The following is a 26,689-nucleotide window of genomic DNA, read 5'->3' as shown; positions in this document are numbered from 1 at the left end:
TACTTGAATATACACATGATATCATAAGAGCTGCTTAAAAGTATGCTAAACAGAAATGGATCTTTTTCTTGAAGATCTTAACTCCAAGACAGTGATGATATAATTCAAAGTCAATCTAGATACACATTTTAGGAAACGTAAATATGAAAGTTTTATGTAAAGCAATGACAGAAGTTATGTGTTCAAGTGTTGAATAAATACAGCATCATAAGATTTGCATATCATAAAATCATTGCATTGGAGGTCTGTGAGTTTTCTTTGAGATCAAGGTCATGTCCTCACTTTACCAATAAGAAAACTAAGCCCAAAGGTCACTCAACTAGTCCGTGACAGTGTCGCCTGTGGAACACAGGCCTCCGAGTCCCCTGTATTATTTTCTTTCCACTTGACTGCTACATCAAGGGAATCGTTGTAATTTCCAGTTGGAGAGAACTTTCTGGAAAAGGAATTTTGTTTTCTCTTCAAATCATTCACACCCCAAGTGTCGAGTCACCCAATTGTCTTCCCTCATTAGCAAATCTGAAACTATACCAGCCTAGGTATGGTTTAAAGAGGGAATGCCTTAAAAAAACATCAGATTTTCATGATTCCAGAGAAAGTAGTAACTGGTTACCTATAAGCCATAGACTTTAGACTGAGGTTTCTTTAGGTATTAATCACAGCTGTAATTACTTCTCTTTACCACTAACTTTTGCCTCTAACTTTATGTTTTCCTATTGTCCTGGAGTTCTGCAAAATCTCCTTGGAACATATATTCTATCATCCCAGAGGACTGCGTGGACAAACCCTTCCCCAGAGGGCTGTTATTAGAAGCCTCCTTGTCTAAATGCAAAACCAACATCATGCCTACCTATGGTTAGGCTGGCCCTACAGCTAGCAGAATCCTGATGGCAGCTCTCTCCTTGGGTAGGGGGAGGCAGGTCGTGGTGGGCAGGAGATTTCTGTTTATTTTCTAGCACCACCGCGAAACTCTGACAGTTCTGCTTTGTAAGTGTTCTTGACACAGAGCCTCAAGCCCATTTTCCTTTACGGTTATGGGTCATTTGCTGTGTTTTGCCTTATCATTGGTGTTTCCTTAAAAATAATAAGAATAATGAGCAGTTATGTATTATTCATCCCAAGTGTACAGATCATGCATTTATCTCGGGCTCCTTTTTTTTTTTTTTTTTCCCTAGAGCTTGCACTCGACAGCGCATGCTGAGCGGATCATTTGAGGGGCAGCCAGCAAAGGAAAGGTCAATTCTCAGTGTGCAGCATCATATCCGCCAAGAGCGCAGGTAAATATAGTGGGAGACAAGGCTGCAGAGAAACTAAGGAAAGGAGTTTTACAGGAAATGCTCTCTGTGCGCAGCCCTGGTTAGCAGACAGGCGTGGGTGAGGAACTTTGTTCTGTTTGCTAATGGCAACCATGATGAAACTCACAATCAGTTTCAAAGATTCAAAAAAATCTCGCAAAAACCTTTTCCTTGGTGATGGCCAAATTCTTGCTTTTAAGATCAGAAGGAAAAATTCTGAAATTTTCTAGATGGGATCAAAAACATTTGAATAAACTAAAGCTTCTGCTGAAAAAAGATAATAAGTATTTGTGATGTGTGTTATTGTGATGTGTGTTATTAACAGAAAAGTTGATTTATTTTGTTCTCATAATGGTCATTGCTTGAAAGTCAAAATTTGGTCTTAGATGTATCGATCTGTTGGTTGTGGTTGTTTTAGATCACTAAGACATGGATCCAACAGCCAGAGGATCAGCAGGGGGAAATCTCTTGAAACCCTGACTCAAGATGTAAGTTCTAAGCAATGCTTTGGATTTGGGAACCATGATTATGAAAATTCATTTCGATGACTGTTTAGACAATTCCAGCACCTGTGTCCTTCTGTCACATTGTCCTGTCTCCATAAGACTTTATGCCAGAGGGAATCAGGAAACTCAGGAAGCAAATTCAATGGACAGTACAGAAGAGTGACCGTTAACTGTACAAAAATCCAGACATCCCACAAAACACATGTCTTCATTAAGATAGGCTGGGTGGCTCAGTCGGTTGAGTGTCTGACTCTCAATTTCAGTTTAGGTCATGATCCCAGGATCATGGGATCAAGCCCCCTATCAGGCTCCATGCTGAGTGTGGAGCCTGCTTGAGATTCTCTCTCTCTCTCTCTCTCTCTCTCTCTCTCTCACTCGCTCTCCCTCTGCCCCTCCCCCACTCATGCTCTCCCTCTCTCTCTCTCTCCCCCCCTAAAATAAATTATAAAAAATTTTTAAAATTCAAAAATATAAATAATAAAGATGACAATACAAAAGTGATGTGTCAGTTGCATTTAACAGACATTAAAAACACGTAAAGCATTTTATAGAATTGATTTGCATCATAAACTTTAAACATTTACTGATTTCCAAATATTCCAGAATCTAGAGCCAGTGTGTAATTTCAGGGCTTTACATACTAAGAAATAAAATGTGATTTCTAGAAGAATTTTTCTGTCAAAGACTGCATAATATTTCCCAAGAATTTCTTTGTTCTTCGACACTATGGCACTCATTTATTTATTAATGGACTCAAAAAATATTTACCAAGTGCTTATCACGTGCCAGGCCCTGTTCTAAGTGATGAGGAGTAGTGGGGAAAGAGACAAAACTTCTGCCTTCCCGAAGCTTACATTCCAGGAAAAGAGACAAAAACTAAACAAGGAAACAAATATGTAATCATTTCTGGGGGTGTTTTTAACTTATTGCCCATTATGTCTTCATTGCTGTGACAGTTTTGCTCTGTAGTATAAAGAAAAATCAAATAATGTATAGAAACCAAAGATGGAGATTTGGGGGCAGGAAATTCTAGGGAAGATGGTCAGTGTTGGTGCCTCTGTATTAGACCAGAGACCCGAACGAAGGGAAAAAACAAGCCACATGAAAACCCAGGGAAACCCACGGAACCAGAAGTCTAACCTCTGGGTTAGACTCGCAAGCAGCTGTATCATGCCGATTTCTAAAAGAGACTTGAAAAGTACACATTAAGTAATTATCATTACTGGAGTCCTCATTAAAATACAGGTCTTAAGTTGAGTCTGGCTAAATTGGCAGAGTCCTGAATGTTCAGAGCCAAGGATGGTGTTTGAGAAAGGAGGTCTAGAAAGAGAAAGGTAGCAAGCCTTAGGGGTTTTGGGGTTTTGCTTGTCTTTTTTTTTTTACCACTTTATCTCTTAATTTTTAAGATTTTCTGGAGTTTCCAGCATAATCCAACTGCTTTCAATCTGTAGAAACTTCTGCCTTAGAGTAAACTCTCTTAAGTGTTCCAGGCACAATTGACAATGGAAGACGTTGGTGATGAGAACACCTGATACCATCATTACCCAATTTACAAGGTTCTAATTGGCAGACACATCTGTTAGCGCCATGATTTTTAAGGCAGAGCTCTGTCTGATATGATTTACCATATTATCTGCATGGAATTGTGATCGGATCCAACACATGGCCTGTGTACATATAATTTGAGGACCAGGCATGTGGCATGGAGAAGATTTCTAGGAAAGAATTCAGAGAAGATTTCTAGTTCAAAGCACTTCCCTTCAGTGTGATTCAGTAGAAATATATAGTCTACTTAAGAACCAAATTAGAGCAGTTTTGAAAATATGTGTTTAAATATACACAACAAAAGGCCCTGAATAGTCTCAATTCCAGAGGCTTAGTTCTCCTTCAAAGACTTTTTATGCTCTTTTCTACACAGGCATATAATGAAAACCCATTCCCCATCTTCTCCACAGCAAAAGGTTATGAAGTTCTGCTAATTTCCTAAGAAATCCCCCCTGATGTCATTTCCTCCATAACAGAAGCAATTTAAAACAGAGCTTCAGTTGTCTCACTTATTCCAAATGATAGAAGATACAGATAATTAAATCTAAGGAATAGTTGTGATAATATCTATCAGGTTATTTGAGCAATGCCATCCATCTCCCAGGGAGTGAAAATCAGAGTCAGGGTCCTACATGCCCAGGCCCTCTCCCACCCTTCTGGCCTCATTGTCTCCTACAATGTGGACGCTCACCCACACGGCACGCTGGCTGGGCCGCACACAGGCAGACCCACCTCTCCTCTGGAAGAGCACATTTTTGCAGATACACAGCGACCTGCATATCCTTCCAGCCTACACTCAAATAACGTCTTTTTATTGAGGTCTGCTATGACCTGTTTAAAGTTGGAGCCTTCTAGAGGCGCCAGGGTAGCTAAGTCTGTTGAGCGTCTGACTTTTGGTTTCAGCTCAAGGTCATGATCTCATGGTTTGTGAGATCAAGCCTGTGCTGACAGGGCAGAGCCTGCTCAAGATTCCCTTTCTCCCTCTCTCTCTGCCCCTCCCACACACTCTTTCTCTAAATAAATGGACAAGCTTTAAAAAAAAAAAGAAAAAAGATTTTAACTTGGAGCCTCCTAGCACTCTCTGTCCCCTTTGCTTTTTACCATAACACCAAACATTTTCTAACTTTCCCCATATTGTGTTTGAATTTTTATCTGTCTTACCTGACTAGAACATTAGCCCCACAGAGCTGGGTTTTATCCTTTATTTTTGCCTTTTGCCATACCCCCAGCACTACAGCAGGGCCTGGCACATAATAGGTTCTCAATAAATATTTCTATTTTTAAAAAAATGCCCTTTAGAAGGAAAAAAAAATACCCTTGCTAAGATGACTGTGGCCAATAAAAATGTATATGTTAAAATAAAGGTATTTCTTTCAGTTTCTTATAGGTGATATTTTCAGACCTTCAGAAGAATCTTCCATTTTTATATGCCCCTTTTGTTATATTTCTAGCATTCCAATACAGTGAGATATAGAAATGCACAAAGAGAAGACAGTGAAATAAAGATGATCCAGGAAAAAAAGGAACAAGCGGAAATGAAAAGGTACGGGGTCCCACGGTGTTTCTTATCTCTCGTTTCTGGATGGCAACCTTTCCCTTAGCCTTACTGTACATCAATTTCCCCTTCAAGGAAAGTGCAGGAAGAGGAGCTGAGAGAGAATCACCCATACTTCGACAAGCCACTGTTCATAGTTGGACGGGAGCACAGGTTCAGAAACTTCTGCCGGGTGGTGGTCCGGGCACGCTTCAATGCGTAAGTACACTCCATTTCAGCCAGGTGTTGGCCTGAGTCGTACAAACAGCAGGGGGGGTTGTCATACAAGGAAGAAGGAACATGTAATCCTAATGGGGTCACAAAATAAACTGTGGGCTAATTAATCATGCTGCTCCTCTTTGCTGAGCGGCCGACCAGGTGGAAAACAAACAAAGGTTGCAAGTAGTTCACATTTATATAAAACTCACGTTTGTAAAGCTCTGAACAGCCATTTTTATTTGTTCATGTTTATATCAGCGTTACTAACTCCATATATTCTTTTGGAAATACCGAACCAAAGGGTAGGCTGAATGACACAGGGAAGGTCATTGCCCACACCTTTAGACTTATAGTTTCTGTGTTGTCAAAATACCCTAGTTTCTTCTAGAATAATGTAAAACAGAAATAAAGTTGACGAGTACTTCCATTACCAACTCTTATGAGATAAAAACCCACTGGCTGATGTCTCTGTCCCTACTCACATGGAAAAAATGTGTAAGAGTCTGTCAGTGTGGTCAACACAGAGGACACTGCATTTGTGAGGACCCAAGCCAATTTTAGCAGACAGCCTAGTGGATAAAATGGAATTTTTGTCCTGTGTAACTTTAGTAAATACCCTGAAGACCTTAAGAGTCCCAGAGGAAGTGTGAAGGCTTTCCCTCTAAGTGGTTGTAACTTCCCTGATGCCATTATTAGTAACATATGATAATCATTATCTGTTATGGGCTGAATTGTGTGTATCCTCCTGCCAAAAAAAAAAAAAAAAAAAAAAAAGGTTGTATATTGAAGCCTTAACCCCTAGTACCTCAGAATGTGACTTTATTTAGAAACAGCCTCTTTAAGGAGGTAATTAAATTAAAATAAAGTGATTAAGGTGGGCCCTAATCCAATATGACTGCTGTCCTTATAAGGGGGAAATTTGGAGGCGCCTAGGTGTCTCAGTTGGACTTTGGCTCAGGTCATGATCTCACAGTTCATGGGTTTGAGCACCGCATCAAGTTCTGTGCTGACAACTTAGAGCCTGGAGCCTGCTTCAGATTCTGTGTCTCCCTCTCTATCTGCCCCTTCCTGGCTCGTGCTCTGTCTCTCTCAAAAATGAATAAACATAAAAATTTTTTTTTAAAAAAGAGGAGGAAATTTGGACACAGACTACCTATAGAGGGGAGTAATGTGAAGACACAGGGAAAAGACAGCCATCCACAAGCGAAGGGGAGACACCTAGAACAGGTCCCTGCCTCACGGCCCCCAGAATCAACCAACCCTGCCCACACCTTCATCTCAGGCTTCTTGCCTCCAGAACTGAGAGAAAATGTTTCTGTTGTTTAAGCCACTCAGTCTGTGGTACTTTGTTACCCCAGCCCTAGGAAACTAATGCAGTGTGGTAATATTTCAGAGCTGGAGGACACCTCGTGAACCATTTGGTGTCATTTGTACCCACCCCCCTCCAACAGAGGAGAGCATTTAGGGCAGTAGAGGTTAAGGGCTTTTCTTGGGAACGTGAGCTAGTGCAAGGCTCTCTTCTGACTACCAATCTAGTGTTCTCTCTGCTGTTCTAGAAAGACCCTCGCAGTTTAAAGCACCTGAATGATAATGATTAAATACTTCCCTGAGTGTTCACAAAGTAAAGAAAGAAGCCAGTAGTTTAGAGTTGATTTGATCAGTTCCCCAAGTGAGTGTTTCATCTGGAATTATCCTGTTGGCTGCCTCCATGCTAACATCTAATTGCTAATTCTCCACTTCATTTAGTGTGGACTGACTCTCCTTTTGTCAGCACAGCAGCTGATAAGGACTGAGAAAGATTTGTTAATCGGGAGCTCACACACACACACACACACACACATGCACACACACACACACACACACACTGGGGCTTCACTGAAGTTGGTTATGGGCTTCTAGAAAGTAAAACTTAAAAGTGGGGACGCCAAGAAATCCTACATAAATCACTCCACAAGATCACAGTTAAATACCGTAGGAAGAGCTCTATTTAATTTCTGGAGATTTAATTGAATAATCATGAGGAAAATCCTTGAACTGCTAAGGCAGAGATTTTAACTGAGTGTTTTTAAATGGAAGTCAAAATTCTACTCTGTCATATCCATGTCAAAAATTGTTGAGGGACTCCTGGGTGGCTCAGTTGATTGAGCATCCAACTTCAGCTCAGGTCGTGATCTCACAGTTCATGGGCTATGTGCTGACAGCTCAGAGCCTGGAGCCTGCTTCAGATTCTGTGTCTCCCTCTCTCTCTCACTACCCCACCCCCACACTCTGTCTCTCTCCCTCTCAAAAATAAATAGACATTTAAAAAAAAGTTGTTGAATGGAGGAGGGGCATGTAGGTGGCTCAGTCGGTTAAGCATCTGACTTCGGCTTAATTTCAGCTGATTTCGGCTCAGGTCATGATCTCGAGGTTCACAAGATGGACCCCCACGTCAGGCTCTGCACTGAGAGTGTGCTGCCTGCTTGGGATTCTCTGTCTCCCTCTCTCTGCCCCTCCACTGCTCGCTTGCTCTCTCTCTCTCAAAAAAAATAAACAAACATTAAAAAAAGAAATTGTTGAATGGAGTCATGAATTCTAAAATCAAATATTTTGAGAATTTTCAATTACTTTCACAAACATCAGCTGCAAACCCTCCTGCTTTTTCTTTCATCTAATGCTCTCTGCCTTCCAAAGGCACAGTTCCTGTATAATGTAATTTTATAGAAGATATAAAAGAAATTTTAGGTAGATAAGATGTTTATAAATACCATGCTGCCAAATTATGCTTGCTATGCTGCAGAATTTTGTGTTTGTTCTCTCTTGCAGATCTAAAACAGATCCTGTCACAGGAGCTGTGAAAAATACAAAGTACCATCAACTTTAGTAAGCATTACAAAGTCTGTTTTCTGTGCACATTTGAAATTGCAATGTACTATTTTATGCTGCATAAAAATATAAAGATTACCTGTATTTTCTTGCCATATCGTGCTGTGAAATAGATAATTAGGGATTTTTTTTTAATGCCAGTCATGGGGCACCTGGGTAGCTCAGTCAGTTGAGTGTCTGACTCTTGACCTCTGTTTAGGTCATGATCTCACACAGTTCATGGGACTGAGCCCCACGTCGGGCTCTGTGCTTACAGTGTGGAGCCTGCTTGGGATTCTCTCTCCCTCTTTCTCTCTCTGCCCCTCCCCTGCTCATGCACACACGCATGCGCATGCTCTCTCTCTCTCTCTCTCCCTCTCTCTCTCTCTCTCTCTCAAAAATAAATACATAAGCATTTGCTTTTTAAAAAACGCCAGTCCTGCTTATAGAATCACAACAGGATCATCTCTGACTCGCACAGCCTTCCCTAGAACAGTTGTTTCTCGGTTTTGTTTGGTCTTTGGCAGTGATTTGCTGGGATTGGTGACTTACCTGGACTGGGTCATGATCATCGTAACCATCTGTTCCTGCATTTCTATGATGTTTGAGTCCCCCTTTCGAAGAGTCATGCATGCCCCGACTTTGCAGGTACGGCTGCCAAATCTCAGCCCACAGCTCAGCAGACAACAACTGGGCTCCAGTTTTCCCCTTGTTGGTGACCCAGCTGCCTCTTGCCCATTTCAGATTGCTGAGTACGTGTTTGTGATATTCATGAGTATCGAGCTTAATCTGAAGATTATGGCAGATGGCTTATTTTTCACTCCAACTGCTGTCATCAGGGACTTTGGTGGAGTCATGGACATATTTATATATCTTGTAAGTCTCTAGTTATTTCCTAAATGTAAGATGTCATGGTTTTGTGAACTCTCCTGCATTTCTCAGTACAAGAGAAAGATACGTGAGTCCCAGAGGTTTAGATGTCATTACTGAGTTCTTAGGTCATCTATTGCAGGCAAATGAAGGGCATTCATGTAAAATCTAAATAAAAAGCATTAAAAATGTCCATGGATATGGTTCACATACATCAACCACATTAATACACTTGTAAGACATACACTAATAACGTCTAAGAAATCTTATTCGCACCCTGCAATCTTGTGGCTCCCATAAGGAAAAAAATCTACACCATATAATTGATTGATGAGCTCCTCATTGCTAAAAGCAACCTAATGTGAGTATGATTGGACACTTCCAATTCCAATTTCTTTCAATTCCTATACACAATATATCTGCCTAGACAAGATGACCATTCAACTGTTCAGTTAAACTAAATTGGCAAACCATAGGAAGGGAACTCAAAGAAATTTCATTTTTTCTATATGTCCAAGAAGGCATAAAATCAATGTCTTTTCCAACATAACAAGGAGAATTGTGACCGTTAACATGTAGTATCTTTAGATCATCAGTAAAATAGTGAGAATCAGGTCAAGCATGAAGTTTAGTATCCTTGATCAAAGGAATTTCAATCTGAGCCTCCCATGTGTAAGTTAAAATAAGGTGCAGAATGCACTGGGGTACATGCACCCACAGTGTGGACACCCCCTTTTCATTTCTGTGTACAGCTAATGACTTTCCTGTGGGGCCACTAACAGGTCGATATTGGGTTGAGAGATCAGAGTTAAGAGATTGCATATATATGTAGTGAAAGCTTGTCCTACATGCTATGTGGAATCTCTGCTCAAGGAAAGTTGTATGCACTTGGCTCTCAGAAAGTGTAGATAGTGAAAGATATTAATTCTAGGGATTAATTCTAGGGATTATTTTCCCCTCCCAGGTGAGTTTGATATTTCTTTGTTGGATGCCTCAAAATGTGCCTGCTGAATCAGGAGCTCAACTTTTAATGGTTCTTCGGTGCCTGAGACCTCTGCGGATATTCAAACTGGTGCCCCAGATGAGGAAAGTTGTTCGAGAACTTTTCAGCGGCTTCAAGGAAATTTTCTTGGTGTGTTACATTTACCCTTTTGCCTCCCACTCACACAGCCCCACGCTGTAATGTAGTGAATGAGGGGACACCCTCTCTTGCCAAGGGTAAGTACAATCTTATTCATTGCCAGAGGACAAGAAAGGCACTAACAAAACACAACACACAGTCAGAAACTTTACCCATGGATACTCTGACTGGTCAGTATATTTTCTTGATATAACTTATTCAATGAACGTTTTTAGTAAAAGTATAATGAAAGCAAGAATCCCAGAGGTAGAATTTGCTAATACTTCCATTCTTAATTTTTATTCTGAGTTTCAGTTTCCTTATCTAGAAATTAAAGGTGAGATTCAACACCACCTACTGCACAAATATTAGCAGTTAATAGATTTGGGCTTATTATTTCATTTTGTATGTCCCTAGTTTCTTACAGTGTAGACGCTGTCTGATTTTTGGAGTGTTAACATAAAACAACTTAAAAAAAAGTAACATACAGGTATACCCCACTTTAAGTAACCTCAGGATACAGTAATAATACTAAAAATGTGATTGAAGGAGAAAACCTTGTTAGTTGAGCACTGATTTAGGGCCTTAGAAGAGCTGGGCTGCAGAAAAGCAATGAGTAGGAGGCTCATTGCTCGCAATCTGTTACAGAAGGATCTGTGCCTTACAAAGGAGTGATCAAAGGGTTCTTTTTATTATTGATGAGTTTTGCTCATGCATGGAAATCCTGAATTAATTTACATAAGTTTATTTTACATCGTGCTTTCTAGAAACACACCTATGGGGAGAGAACAGTTGTAGTTACAGTTGATTTAAGGTATTTTAAAGACAGGTTGCGATGTTTCCATAGGCATAGAGTTGTTGATATTTTTAAAAGACATATTTGAAATCTCACATTTTCTTTGTGCTAAAGCCATAAATAACATGGTGGCTTTTCACACAGCTGGAAATGAAGGAAAAAAGGATGTCATCACCTGACAGCTAATGTATATGCATCGTGGAGCCCTGATAGAATTTAGCAGAGAATTTATTTGTGCCTTTCTCCTGATGATGTTTTTGTAGAATTTTAGTATATTGAAGATATATGTTTAGATTATTCAACCAGCACAGATCAGTGGTTTGTTCAGTGTTTTACTCTTTGCCACTTTTCTGTGCTGAGACCAAGGCACCATCCAGCAGAGGGAGCACCAATTACCAGACTTACTTCTTAGGACTCCATGATCTCAAGCCTCTGTGTACAGCACTTTTGTGTGCCCTCATTGCTTACAAGAAAGCAAAACCTCTCTGTCTCTAATTTATGCTCTGCTTATAAGGAGAGGAATTCATTTTGAGAAAATAGGGGAAATATAATTATTTAAACATTTTTCTTTTGTTCCACTAATGTAGATTTCAAAATCAGAAAACCCTAAGCCATATCAAAAATACCTTAGCCCATTTTCCTACGTGAAAGTCATATGTTTTTATTCTGAAAATCCAAAACCTGTTGTTAATTCCCTCCTTTTAACATTTCAGCAAGGCTAATTGAATGACCTGTGGTGGAGAAGTTAAATAATATCATGAAAAGACCAAGAATTTCATACCACGTTCTCCAAAAAGTTGTGTCCCTATCACTGTTCAAATCAAGCCTACTGTTTAATTTTTTACCAGGAGATATGATGTCTCACCAATTTTTTTTTTCAGGTCTCCATTCTTTTGCTGACATTAATGCTTGTTTTTGCAAGCTTTGGAGTTCAGCTTTTTGCGGGGAAACTGGCAAAGTGCAATGATCCTAACATTATTAGAAGGGTAAGTTACTGCTTTCTTTCTTTTGGGAGAAAAAATTGAGTAGTTCACCACCCTTTGGTAAACATGTGCTGACACTACGTTGATAACCCCCACGTAAGACTCAGAATTCTCTCTCCACCAACCCCTTCTGCTTAAAGGAGGCAGTCTGTTTCTTCTGGCTAGCACAGGTTTGTGGGATTAAAAGCACATTCCAGATTATTCTATTGTCTTCTGTTGTTCCAGTGTGGAACCTCTGCTGACACCTTTGGAATAGCCACTCACGATTCCAGATGCTTGTAGCTGTGAGGCTCACTCTCTCTTTGGGCTTCCCTAACTTAATCCTGTCATATATCAGCAAACAGCCCCCCAGAAAGGACAAGAGGCAAAGTTTAACTGTCATACCACTGTTCATTATTTCTCACTCCATCATTCTCTTCATTGGGAAGTCCAGAATCTGCCCCAATAAGACAGCTAACAAAGACCCAAGCTTGCTTCCGCTACTGCCCTTTGCCTTATCTTTCTTCAGTCAGTGTTAGTAAGTGGAGGCCAGCTCCTGGGTGACCCCAGGGTTTCATTTGCTGAACATAATGGAGTGAATACATTGCATCTTGAATAAGGTGGACAGCTCTCCTCTGAATGACCTGTCAGAGCCTCAAGTTCCTTTTGTCTTCCTTCTTTGTGTGTCCACCCTTTGCTGTCTTCAATGTCTTCTCTGTTCAGCTGGCAGAGAAAAGCACAGAACTCCCTCCATGCCTGAGGGTTACGGTCAGGGCCAAAAGCAGCACACCTCACTTCAACACACATTTCACCAGCAAGAGCTTGGCCTCCCGAGGCAGGTGGGAGAATGCAACAGGTGGCTCAGTGATGTGTCCTGCAGAAAAACAGGATGAGTGTGGTTACAATCAGCCATCACTGCTACACTATCCATGTGCCTTCCCTTAGGATTCTGCCCTATATTCAAGTAGATTCATGAAGTGATCCAAGTACTGCTAAAGTACAAACAACGAAAGCATTTCCTCTTTCATCCAGGTAAAATAATGCCTTAAGTCCATTAAGACGCGCATACTCAAAAGGCCTAATACAGCTGAACTATAATACTTATTTCTCTGTTTCCAACAAATATGGCTATCTAATACAGATTTTACATCAGTATGAAAATTTCTACATTTTCAGAGCTACTGACTGTAAGAATTATTCATTCTCTGATGGTTATAAAATGCATCTTTGCCCAATCAAAGTACATTATCAATTATGTTAATAGTGAGGATTTCAGTAAGTGGCAGAGCAGAAGAGACACCACCTGTGTCTCCAGACGTTCCAGGAACTTCGATAAACCTGAGAAGACATAACAAGGAACATGGCATAAAGGTCATGATGTATCAAATTAGCTAACAAAGGAGGTAATAAAGAACTGATGTGTTAATCCACAAGCTCAGGTAAGCCAAGAAGGGTTAGTTTAGATTCCCACTGTATAGAGGCCGAAAAGATGACAACATTTCAAGATGAAACCTACGAGGAATTTTGCAGGACTCAGTATATTAATAACGGCTTAAGAGCATTGTGATTTTACACTCTCTGCTCATACCCAGACCTGGCTAAGGATAGAAGTACAAAGGATAAAGAACTTGTCCAAGGTCACCCTAAAATAAATGGGGAAGCTAAGATTCATGTCAAGGCAGCATGGCCCCAAATTCCTTGCTTTTCACCAGGATGCCAGACAGCCTCACCCACTCAAAGCTGGGCTCCCATGGGCTCAGAAAGACAAACTGGAAGAGGCCAAGAGGCCAAATATATCATGGGGCCTCTATTTGATACACCACAGCACAGCCAACAGGAATAATGTTGTAGATGAATGTGTAGGGTTACTATGAGAACTTAACTGCAATATATTTTAACTGAAAAAGTGGGCTATGGAAGAGTAAAAACTGTACGATCACATATATGCATAGGAAAAAAAAACTGGAAGTATATATGCCAAAATGTCAACTGTGTTTATCTTTGGGTTATTGTAGGTAAGTTTATCCATGCTTTTTAAGTTAAAGGGATATCATTGGTGTAAGAAGGCTTTTTATTCTAAGGAATTTTACTGGCAATCCAAAGAGAAGTAATATTGGTATTCACTAAACTAGTGGAAATAAGAATGGAGATGTGGCCCAAGCGGGATGGGGAAAGCCATAGACAATTCTGCATCTTGATGCTGGGGGCCAACAAGGTGCTGGCCCATGGACAGAAACCGGGAAGCTGGGAGGACGCAAGGCTGAAGGTTGAAGGTGACTTTAACTAGGTTAGACTTTGAAGTTCCGTTGAAATATCCCAAGTGTATACACATTATACCCAGGAAAGGGGTTTAGGTTCAAAACATGACAATCACAGGCAAAGAAACAAAGATAAAACAAAAAGAAGAATAAAGACAGAAAATGAGTGAAAATCTTCTTACTCATGTTTTAGTTTTAAAGTCTTTTAAAAACAATGTTATTGGAGATATAATTCACATACTGCACAATTCACCCACTCGGAGTGTACAATTCAATAGTTTTTAGCATATCCAGAGTTGTACAATTGTCAGGCTTAGAACATTTTTTTAAATGTTTATTTATTTTGAGAGAGAGAGAGAGACAGAGAGCACAAACGGGGGAGGGGCAGGGAGAGAGGGAGAGAGAATCCCAAGCAGGCTCCACACTGTAGTGTGGATCCTGATGTGGGGCTTGATCCCATGAAACGTGAGATCATGACCTGAGCTGAAATCAAGAGTTGGATGCTCAACTGACTGAGCCATCCAGGTGCCCCGGCTTAGAGCATTTTTATCACTTCAAAAAGAAACATTATCTTTTAAGTTTCACCCTTATACTCCTGACACCCCCATCGCAAAACAACCACAAAACTACTTTCTGCCTTATCAAGTTCCTTGTTTTTGACTCTTATATGAATGGAATCGTCTAACATGTGATCATTAGTGGCTGACTTCTTTAATTTAGCATGTTTTCGAGGTTCATCCATGTTGTAGCGTAGGTCAGTGCTTCATTCCTTTGTAGGACTGAAAAATATTCCATTGCATGGATACACCATATTTTATTGATGTAATTTATTCATCCACTGATGAACATTTGGGTCATTTCCACCTTTTGGCTATTATAATTAATGCTATTTACAATAATAATGACATAAACATTCATGTACAAGTTTCATGTAGATATCTGTGTTCATTTCTCTTGGATAAATACCTAGGGTGGAATTTCTGGGTCCTCAAGTAATTCTTTGTTTGATTGTTTGAGGACCTGTTTTCCAAAGTGGCTGTAGCATTTTCCACTCACACCAGCAGTGTGTAAGGGTTCTAGTAGGAGGATTCCAATTTCTGCACAACCTCGTCAAAGTTTATTTGATTTTTGATGATAGCCTTCTTAGTGGATGGCACGTGTTATCCCATCAGGGTTTTGACTTGCATTTTCTGGCTGAATAATGACACTGAGCATCTTTTCATGTTCTCATTGGCCATTTGTATGTCTTCCTTGAAGGAATGTCTGTTCAGATCCGTTGCCTACTTGCAAATGTTTCTAGCGTGAACTTTTACCACTCATCTCTGCAGTCCTTGTCCCTGTTTGCTGGAGAGCTGCCCACATCACTGTTATCACATAAAAACCTCTGTTATTCAGGGTGCCTAGGTGGCTCAGTCGGTTAAGCTTCCGACTCTTGATTTTGGCTTAGGTCATCATCTCATGGTTTGTGGGAGGGACCACTCACCAGGCTCTTTGCTGACAGTGTGGAGCCTGCTTGGGACTCTGTCTCTCTCCCCTCTCTTTGCCCATTCCCTGCTCATGTGCAAATGCTGTCTTGCTCTCTCTCTCTCAAAAATAAGTAAATAAATATTTTTTTAAAAACCTGTTATTCTAGGTTAAAATGTGCTTTCTTATCTTTTATCTTTTTGGAGTTCATTTTCTGACCAGGCTCCCCCTGACCTGTTTTCTTCTATTTTAGGAGGATTGTAACGGCATATTCAGAATTAATGTAAGCGTGTCCAAGAACTTAAATTTAAAATTAAGACCTGGAGAGAAAAAGCCTGGATTTTGGGTGCCCCGTGTTTGGTAAGCATTTCAGAAAAAGATCCTGAAGAATGTGATATTTATCAGTATAAGGTTTTAAATCAATAAAATTTGGCATGAAAAGTAATTTTGCCAGAGGTGCTAAAATGATTTTAAATAATACAGGACAAAGCCCTGAATTACAACAGGATGCAAAAATACAGTAAATGAGAGAGCAAGTGGTACACTGAGTCCCATGTTGTTTCATGTAACTAATGGATTATCACCCCTCTATTTTTCTAATACTTTGAAGTATGTAACTCGATTCGCATGGCATTAAAAATTAGTGAGGCTTAAAAGACAAAGATTTTCTATCAAATTAAAACTAAACTCGTCCTGAGTTTATATCTTTAAGGGAGAATCTGATATCCTCATAACAGTTGTATAGAAGCCCAAATCAGAAAGCTGTTTCAATTTTAAAACGCATTTACATGGAAGGATTTCCATTATTGAAACGCCGGAAAGGAGTAATCAGTAACACAAATGATTATATCTAACTTTCTCTTTAAAATTCATTTTTCCTGAAAATGGGTTTTCAAAGCATTTACATCAAAGCTAGAAGTGCCTAGTACCTTCTTTTTCATCCATTTTACTAATGGCGATGAATGAAATCTCTCAGTGGGCTTCATTGATGAACTAAGTGTCCTATTAACTTCATTTGTCCTTTTAAATAGTCATCTGTTTTCTTTTTTTTTTTTTTTCTCATTTTACCTCTTAGAATAACAAGTGAACCACAGCAAAGACTCTGCTTTTGTCACAATTGATGTTTTCTAGGAAATGTCAAAACTCTTTAAAAGAAATTGCATTTCACCCAGTTGCACCCTTAGGACCCATTGCTACCAGCTTTGGCATTTCACTGTTGTGAAATTCACTTTTAAAAACAATTCAGTACAACTTATACTGGGTTTTTATTTTTTTTCAATACCAAAGAATTATGAAAAAAAAAAAGATGAATTTGACTGTGTGGCTTCAGCTGGAGCAGGAAGTACATAACACACAAAGATATCCTTATCCCAGTGCTAACTATAAAAGAAGTCTAATTTATATTAAAATAAAATATGAAAGAAACACAAAAAGTTTATTTTTTGTGAGGTGAAAACGCATTATTATACCATAAATAATTTATTTACATCAAGACATCAAATGAGTTTTTTTTTTTTTCCCCCTGCTGTTTTGGAATTTTGGCAAAAGCTTCAAAGCTGAGGTCACTAAGAGATAAAATTTCATTATATTCCAAAGAAAGCAACACTGCCAGTCCCAGCTGAACTTCCTAAAAGATTATCCACCTCCATCACCCAGCTCCAGGAAAAGAAAACACTATATACTCAGAGACAGCATCGTGAAATTGAGTGAATTCAGTAGACGGTGCTGTGGTCGCTCCTGCTTTACTATGGGAAGAGGTCAAGGGTGCTTGTCTCCCCAGCTGAGTGAGTCCCCATGGGGACTGCGTGATATCAGAGATTGATGAGGCAAGAAGAGACACTCATGTAGGCAAGTGCTCTTCACCATCCTACAGGGGAGTTATCAGTGTTGGAGGCTCCAAATCATCACTGCCTCGGGCCAGTGATCTGAGCCATCGTGATGGAACTCTGCTCCAAAGGGCTATGTGCTGGAGGGGGGTGCTCCTATTGGAGAGGCTGTGGGGATGTTTCCAGGAATGGGAACTGAGAGTCACCTGAAGACTACTCTCAGCAGGAATGACACAATGGGGCACCCTCGTGCTGAGGATGTTTCAGAATCTAGTGTATTAATAGAAAATTTGAGGTATAATAAAGTCAACAGATCGAAAGACAATTGTCATTGAACAGCTGGTTTGTTACTCATAGTTCCCACTATGGGGCAAACCACACCACAGGAGGCCACACAGGGAAGCCCCAGGGTCAGTCATGAGGCAGAGGGAAAAAGGGAACTGTGGACCAGAGCCTTTATTGTGGTTTCCTTGAGTTGGAAGGGGTGAGTCAGGGCAAGCAGGCTTAGGACTAGCTAGTTGAGTAACTTCAATGGGCTCTGAGACACAGGGCTCTCCCTAGTGGTCTGCTACCTGGTGATCAGGGCAGGTGGATAGTGGCCCAAAGGGTGGAAGCCTGATAAAGGAGGTACTTGGGGCTGTAGACTCTGGGTTGGTTGGTCTGTATTTGAAAAGCAAGCCCTAGGGGCTCCTGGGTGGCTCAGTCGGGTAAGTGTCCAACTTCAGCTCAGGTCATGATCTCGCGGTTCATGAGTTCAAGCCTGGCATTGAACTCTGTGCTGACAGCTCAGAGCCTGGACCCTGCTTTAGATTCTGTGTGTTTCTTCTCTCTCTCTCTCTGCCCCTCCCCCACTTGCGCTCGGTCTCTCTCTCCAAAGGTAAATAAACATTAAATTTTGTTTTGAAAAAAAGAAAAGCAAGCCCTAGAAAGGACTCTTCCAAGGGGGTGGGAGGGTGATGAGAGAGGCAAGAGGCCAAGGCAGGGTGATTCAGGCATTTTATCAGGTTGTCCAGAGCAAAGTGTGTCCAACACATGCATGGAGGACAGACATTAAAGTATCAAGTGTACAGAAACTAGGAACATGGCAGGCAGTGGGTTCCATGAAAGAATAGTTGCTATGACCAGAGCAACAGTGGCCAGTGGCCAGCAGTGTGAGATATGTGGAATTTAACCTCATTTCTCTACGTCCAACTGCATCCCACTGCCATCTTGTTAAGAATCAGATGGTGGCCTGAAGAGGAGGAAGGAACAGAGTGGTCAGCCCTCTTCTTCCCTCCTCAAACCATGGGTCAGGCTGAGAGGCTGAGGATAGGGTCCTTAAATGGGTTATGGGAACAAGGGTTTGATGTAGAACAAAGTGGACTTTTCAGAATGAGACTCATATAACTGAAAGTGACAAAAAAGCTTTGGGATCTCCAAGATGTCAGGAAGGGAGCTAGAACCCACCGGAAGGCAGTGTTGGGAGAAAAGTAAACCTGTTTCCGGTTGTACCCTCTGACATTCAGCTTGTTCCATAAAAATCCAAATTAACTGAAATGCAATGTTTCATGTAAGTTATTATTTGGGGTTTCAAGTTCAATGGCACTTTAAAAGCATAAGCTGATAGAGGGGCATCACTTGAACACCATAACAATAATGCTTGTCCACTTGTCCAGAATACCATGACTTGGGTTAGTTTTGGTAAAATAAAAATCTTTTGTCAAATAAACACCAGCTATAACTATGATAATTTTTACATTTTCCTTTGTTAGTAAGCTCATCAAGAGTTAGCAGCCAAGATGTTATAGTTTTATATTGGCAAATTTATGATTAAGAAAATAACATATCTGGAGAACTGGCATTAGGGAATGCTTTGATAATTATAATTAGGAAGGCTATAAATATGCACTACCTAATTCAGGAGATAGGCTTCTATATTATCTGTTCAGATGAGTACATTCATCTTCTTCTGAATCACTCAGACTTGATGAGATAAAAATTACCTTGGTAAAAAGTATAAAATATATATATTACAAATATTGTGTGTTTTGTTTTAAGCAGAGGTCTGGGACATAGGAAAATGGGATGCATAAGAGATACCGAAAAAAGTATTCAGTTTCAACAGATATATTCATTGAGTGCTTACTATTCTCCAGACATTACGCTATTACTGGGGACAAGCTATGGCCCCCAACCCCTAGGAGCTTGAAATGTAATAGAGAACAGGAGATAATATTACAAATAATGTAATATGATTTGCTAAAGGCTTTGATGCTACATAAATAAGCCCCTTAGCTCACTGGAAGCTTACCTGGAGTTGACTTCTAGGTAATTTTAAATTATAGTGTGATACATTCTAGGCAGAAGATCAGATTTTTGTGGAGTCTACAGCTCCAACAATTTGAATATGCTCTCTAAGGAGAAGAATATAAATCTATCTCACTTTTTTAAGTTTAACAGAAACATGACTACTTCCAGCATCTTGGAAGGGCCATTTTGGATAGTGTTGCCCCCTGTATTTCTACATCCAAGGGCTCAGGCTGAGCTCCTCTCCTCCTGGGGGCTCCTTCTTCCCAAAGGAGCAACCCTCTTTATCGCAATCTTGGGGCCTTGGGGCGCTTTTCACGGGGAGGTAGAAGATTAACAAAACTCTAAGGTTAGAACCAATGTCTTAGTTTTCTCAATTGGATGGACAAGATTATGATATTTAAAAAATTTTTTAATTAACTGGAAAAGATTATATACAACATTATATACATATATTATTATATATTATATTATATATATATGATTATATATTATATACAGGCTTCCAGATCAAGGAAGGGTGACAGGACAATTACAACAATGGATTAGGCTTGGAATTTATTGAAGTCCTCTGTAGTTATAGGTAAAGTTTAAAACTTTCCAATTTTAGTAGCATGAACATAACATGAACATCTTAGATGATTAAAACTGATACTTATTTTTTTAATGTGATGTACTCTTCCAACTATTTAAGTCTATGATTCTCCATTTTATTTTTCTTGGTTTAGCCTAAAAGTGTATTTTTAACATATTCTAACTTCTAAAGGATGTGGAACATGAAAGTACTTTGGGATGCTGCATATTCAGCTAAAAAAGCACTTTTACATAAAGAAAATCGATGGGTAAGAAAGTTCAACATCGGATCCGAGAGCTGGCCTGCTTAGCTTAAAAAAAATCCTTATTCAAGAAAACTGTGGCATCTGCAGAATCCTTACAGCTTCTGTCTGCTGTAAAATATATTAAATTTAATTGAAACCCCAAAGGAAGAAATGGTGGAAAAATCCAAGAGAATATGCTTATACTTTCATATGTAAAAAATATAAATCAGAATCCCAAAATAGGAATTTCTGAGTGGGGCTTTTGCACCATGTGGAAAACATTTCTACCAATCATCCTTAAACCTTAGGAGCAAGTCAGTTTACTTGTATGGTTTCTTATTAGATCCCCATCTATTTAATGCTTTAAAAAAGAAAACTTATAAAGGTGTATTGCATGATTGTTTCTATGATGTTAAAATTATATATATATATATATATATATATATATATATATAGTGGTAGAGGGGCACCTGGGTGGCTCAGTTGGTTAAGTGGGTGACTCTTGATCTCAGCTCAGGTCTTCATCTCAGGGTCATGAGTTCAAGTCCCGCATTGGGCTCTGTGCTGTACACGAAGCCTACTTTAAAAAAAAAAAAAAAGGTGTAGAAAAATACTAACCCAGATTTTCTCCAGAGTATCACCTTCTGTGAAGGTTAAATTTTGATAAATGAGCTAATAGGAAAAAAAATGATCAAAATATAATTTGGCCATGCTTCTATAGGCCCACTTTTTTTAGTAGTCCTGGGACCAATTCTCCATCAAACTCAGGAAATACAGTGATAGTCATGACTTTGCAGTGTGTAGTTGTCTAGGTCTCGTAATTATTTTAAATAGTCTAATAAGAGGAAAAAGGAAAACAGTGAAATCTTCTATGGACAAGAAAAATGTTAGACAAGACCCATAATGACTAAGGGAGATGTAATATATTTAAAAAAAAAGATCACTTTCTTTAGTGGGAAGAAAAAAGTAAATACACGTTAGTAAAAAACAAGAAATGCAATATGCCTCCTCAAAAAAAAAAAAACAAACAAAAACAAAAACAAACAAAAAATAATAGTGGAGCCAAAGTGTTTTAAATACCAGCAATCAAGTGTGGATGTAGACAGCATACTGCAATGTTGGGGTCTACAAGAAGTCTCTGTTGAGAACACCCAGAGTTAGTGAGAGAAAAAAAAATCCAACTGGGAGAGAATGATCTGGAAACATGTAGACTACCAGCAAACACCTCTGGCCTCTCAGGGACTTCCAAATGCATCACTACTTTACAAAGTGATGTTCCCATGATGTCACAGAATTAAAGAAAGTGGCTAGATTCTACTCTTTTTATACTTGCTATATTAACATCAGGAATTGTAATTTATCCTTTAGAGAAGTTTTCAATTTTAAAACTATTGCAAAATTCATATCCAAACTCCAGTGCCCCTTTGTGAGAATATGCTATGCAGTTTATAACCAGAAAGCATACTTCCAGCCCTCCATATAATCAGGACAAGCCAGAAACATCAAGGAACCTCTAGAGCCATAACTTGAATTGTTGTGTTTTGTTGTTCGTTAAGAACACCCATGATTACCTAATAATTAATTAAATTTTAAGAAATAATAACATACTCATGCACTTTTCTGATTTAGCAAATGAATGCCATCTAGCCCGCCTTCCAAATGCTAAGTACACCCCGCACCCAAGATTGGAAAGAACTACAGATATTTGCCTTAGGGTGCTTCTCATCGGAATTTCACAGAACATTCTTCTTTCTGACTTGCAGGGCAAATCCTCGGAATTTTAATTTTGACAATGTGGGAAATGCCATGCTGGCATTGTTTGAAGTTCTGTCCCTGAAAGGCTGGGTGGAAGTGAGGGATGTTATTATTCATCGTGTGGGGCCGGTAAGCAAGCACACGGAATCCTTTGAATGTGTCAACAGCTGCTCTCATTTGCTTTGATGAATAACCGTATTTTTCATTTATACAGATGCACGGGATCTACATTCATGTGTTTGTATTCCTGGGTTGCATGATTGGACTGACCCTTTTTGTTGGAGTAGTTATTGCTAATTTCAATGAAAACAAGGTAAGAATTCTTGGTTTGAATACCGCAGGGTTTATTCTTTTCTAGCCACTTGCTTTGAGCTCTCTTTTTCTCACACGGCATGAAGTCGCATTAAACCATAATGTGACTGGTGTAAATAATCTCTATAACTATTTTACAAGCTACCTCATCGCTGCCTTTCAGGCACATTATTTAAGAGCACAGTTCTCTCGCTAAATTTCCCCTTTTGGTGATGGTGTCATTAATTCGCTGACAACTGAAAGGCACATCTCCTATTGTTCAAATTGAAAGGATGTGCAGCAAGTTATTAAAATACAATAGCTGAACTAACTGTGCACTGATTGCAGGTAATATTACTTTCACACAATGTAAATTGGATGCTTCTTTGTAACGCTATAGGTGAACTCACAATTTTGATGGGGCTAGGGTGCAGTAGAAATGTTAAATCCTAATTCATTGAATAAAAAGAAGATTTTCTAATTTCATATAAAAACTTTACATACTTTATGGACTCAGGAAGCATGCTGAGTTCAGAACAACTCTAACAATCACTATAAGAGCTCCCGAATGGGAAAACAGCAAGTGTGGTTTCCTGTCAAAGAGTGAGTTTGGGAGAGAACATTCTATGTCGTTCTTCTGGCCATGGCTGATGTGCACTCTAGTATGTAAGGATCTGTCTTCTGGAATCATAATTGAAGTGCATACAGCTTTTTAAAAATTTTTTTATGTTTTTTTTATTTTTGAGAGAGAGAGACAGAATGCAAGTGGGGGAAGGGGCAGAGAGAGAGGGAGACACAGAATCCAAAGCAGGCTCCAGGCTCCGAACTGTCAGCACAGAGCTTGATGGTGGGCTCAAACTCACGAACCGTGAGATCATGACCTGAGCCAAAGTCAGACACTTAACCCAGGTACCCTGGTGGATACAGCTTTTGAGCACTTACCACATACTAAGGTTTACATATGCCATTTTCAGTTCTCACAACTCTGAAATGCACAGTGGAAGAAAACACAGAGTTTACGGAGGTGACATGACTTGTCTGAGGCTTTTAAGGTGTAGAAAATGGGGTCACAATTCAGAAGTGGTGCCCACTCTGCAGAGTCTGAAATTCTTCTTAGAATATAAAAATGTCACTCCGCACTGAATTAAAGCTAGATATGACGCTCCTGTGATTCATGACCAAGACAGGATTGCATGCAAGCACATCCGAGCCCACTGGCTAGGGCAACTGCACATGGGACTGTATCATTCACACACACCCCCACTCCCCGGGCTCTGCATGTGTGGTTCCAGCTACCCAGTTGATGGCCACCATTGATGTGTGCCTAATGAGGATGTTATTTGGTGTGGGCTTTCAAAGGGTGTGGCTTAAAAATCTCCACTTTGGGCCCCAACACTACTCCAACCCACAGAAACATGGGATTTTAGAATAAGAAAGGATAGAGAGAGATCATATTGCCCAGCCCCCTATTTTACTATAACACATTCATAAATGAGTGTCTCTAAGCCCTAAAGTGTGTTCAATTTGATACCAAGCAGAAGGAGGAAGATGGGTCTCTTCTGATGCCATTGAGCCTTGGCACTGGAGCAGACAACGGAGATTCCTGAACAAGAGCAGAAGCCAGTCAGCCAAGTAGAGAGCTTAGGCCCTGCTTGCTCAAAACACCATGATAGGTCCTCTGAGCAGACACCTGATTTCAGGAGAATCAGGTCCTATGGCAGCTCACAAATCAGCGACATAAATGCAGCAACATAAAATGTTCAGCAACCAGAAACAAATATATAATCAATTGCAGCTCTTGAGTTTGGAGGCCTGGCTGAAGTAAGATGAGTATCAGGAGGTCTACTCACAGTACTGGTTGTATTAATGTGCTGAGGGAAGAAAGAAGCATCTTGGCCTTGAGAAGGGGAACACAGACTTAAGAGCAAGTGGGTGCTGGGTGCTTACAGAAAGAGGAAAAGTAGAAGAAAACATGACAAACTTGATTATTTAATTGATAATGTAAATTTATGAGTTATATGAACCATTTAGGAGGGATTTTTTTTCCCAGTAAGCTTTTCAGATGGTAGCACATGAGCTGCTGTATAACAGCATTTATTGATTTATTATTTAGTCATTCAACAGATTTCTTTGAGAACTTAACTGGGGCCAGACCTGGGAACATAAAAACTAAACACACAAACTAAATACTAAACACATAAAGATTTCTGCCCTCATGGAGCTCACATTCTAATGGTCAAACCCAAAGATAAGTAAATAGATTTCCAAATATATAGGCAATAGGGAAATATAAAGATATGGGAGATAAGGCAAGCTTTGGGGGCAACATTTGCACAATTCTGCATTATGCAAATTTATGTCTTCCCTGGAAAATGGAACTTTGTTTAAAAAAGTTCAAAGTTTATACTAGTAATACATATATATTTAATTTCTCAATTATGAGATAACAGTTTGATTAATAAACTTAATGTCACAATAATAAACTTCCAGAGGTTTTCTGATATTAATGATCAGATGATACCACCGTGCTTATTATTCTTTTGGCTCATTTCAGAGTTCAACTTTCTAAAATATTTTGTTTTGTATAATAAATAAATAATATGAATATCTCTAGCACCCAGAGAACCCAAAATATTTGTTTGCAGATAGTAAGAAAAATGGCTTAGCAATATCAATATCAGAAAAATTAGTTTAAAACAAATATCATTATTAGGAATAAACAGTGTAATTAGATAATTGCAGAAGAAATGAATTACCAGCAAAGTATAGAACTCCTGAACCCTAAAATGTATGAAGCGAAAATTAACCAAATTATTTTAAAAAGCCAGCAAGTCCAAAATCATAGTGAAAGATATTAACATATATCCCTAAGAAACTCATAAATCAGAAAAAAAAAAAGAAAATATGAGATTTGGCACAATACAAACATTTGATCTACTGGACATATGAATAACCCAGAGTCCAGCAATTTTCAAGTATAAAATGTACTGTCCGCAAGGTCATAAAAAATAGTTACCAAAAAATTGGTAATGTACAGAACATATTCTCTACAATAATAAAAAAAGATAACAAAAGATTCCTCAGATGTTGGAAATATTAAGACAACATTCTAAATAATTTATGAGTAACAGAAGAAATTAGAATAGAAACTCATAAGACATTTAGATAAATCATTTATAAAAATCACATATAAAAGCTCACAAGATATAGATAAATCAATTAGAGGAATTTATAACTTTAAGTGTATGTTCAAGAAAATTCAGAGGTTAATTAGTAATATGTCAGATGTCCAAATCAATAAATTATAATAAGATCAACAAAGTAAAATGGAAGAAAGTAAAAAAGATAAGGACAGAAATTAATGATATAGAAAACAAAGATATTATAAAAGATTCAAGAATGACAAAAGCTTATTCTTTAAAAAAAATTAAATTGACAAACCTCTCTCAAGGCTAAGCATGAACAAAAGTATGGAAAAGGAAAGTAAACAAGCTATGGTGAGTCAAACAGGATGGGTAATGTTACAGAGATAGAAAGTTAGATTTAGAACAGAGCTAAAAGCCCCAGGAGGACCAGGTATATATAAAGGAGAAGTAGCACGACAAATCAGTGGAGAGGGTGAGACCATCAATAAGAGGTGCTGGGGTCATTGTCTAGATATAAGAAATTAAACAGAGATTTCTACCTCATAGCATACTCAGAAATGAATTCCAGAAGGATGAAAGACCTAGCTGTGAAAAGCCATTTTCAACCTTGTAGAATTTATTTTTGACCCTGGAGGAGTTGTGGATTTCTTGACTGTAACCATAAAGTGGAATTCATAAAGAGAGAAATTTACAGATTAGATTACATTAAAATAAAAAGTTTCTGAGACATAAGAAACTTGATAAGGCAAAAAAAAATTTTTTTAGAAAGCAAGCTAAGACTAAGAGAAAATATTTACAATTCACATAACTGACAGAAGATTAATATCCAGAATATATTAAGAATTTCTATAAAACCTCTAAAAGTAAATATCCAAATACAAAAATGAGCAAAGAATATGAACAGGCAATTCACATAGGAAGATACAAGAATCATCACCCCTATTTACTCATATAAAAAACATTTCATCTCATTGATATTAAAACTAAAGTGGACACATTTCCCACCCATCATGGCCAAATTAAAATATCTAACAATATCAAGTACTGGCAAGAATATTAGGACATTGGAACACTTGGAGATGGCTAGCAGCGAATTTTCTTGGTTGTTTCTCTTTGGACAGCAACTTCACAATATCTGGTAAACATAAAGATGT

At 39.0% G+C, this 26,689-nt stretch overlaps 1 protein-coding gene across 2 annotated transcripts in view; it reads left to right on the top strand.

The window, feature by feature from the left end:
- NALCN (sodium leak channel, non-selective) overlaps positions 1 to 26,689 on the top strand; it is a 298,281-nt gene that overhangs the window by 248,024 nt on the left and 23,568 nt on the right. For both annotated transcript variants that reach the window (XM_049647172.1, XM_049647173.1), the window contains 12 exons: positions 1,176 to 1,277; positions 1,714 to 1,783; positions 4,798 to 4,889; positions 4,977 to 5,099; positions 7,905 to 7,961; positions 8,471 to 8,591; positions 8,688 to 8,819; positions 9,778 to 9,945; positions 11,611 to 11,715; positions 15,667 to 15,773; positions 22,107 to 22,227; positions 22,313 to 22,411. In XM_049647172.1, coding sequence (XP_049503129.1) covers positions 1,176 to 1,277; positions 1,714 to 1,783; positions 4,798 to 4,889; positions 4,977 to 5,099; positions 7,905 to 7,961; positions 8,471 to 8,591; positions 8,688 to 8,819; positions 9,778 to 9,945; positions 11,611 to 11,715; positions 15,667 to 15,773; positions 22,107 to 22,227; positions 22,313 to 22,411 — 1,297 coding nt within the window. The remainder of the gene's footprint in view (positions 1 to 1,175; positions 1,278 to 1,713; positions 1,784 to 4,797; positions 4,890 to 4,976; positions 5,100 to 7,904; positions 7,962 to 8,470; positions 8,592 to 8,687; positions 8,820 to 9,777; positions 9,946 to 11,610; positions 11,716 to 15,666; positions 15,774 to 22,106; positions 22,228 to 22,312; positions 22,412 to 26,689) is intronic.

The sequence above is a fragment of the Panthera uncia genome, assembly GCF_023721935.1.
Source record: "Panthera uncia isolate 11264 chromosome A1 unlocalized genomic scaffold, Puncia_PCG_1.0 HiC_scaffold_16, whole genome shotgun sequence".
NCBI lineage: Eukaryota > Metazoa > Chordata > Mammalia > Carnivora > Felidae > Panthera > Panthera uncia.
Note: the sequence above shows the minus strand (reverse complement) of the source record. Positions and strands in the feature narration are given on the sequence as shown.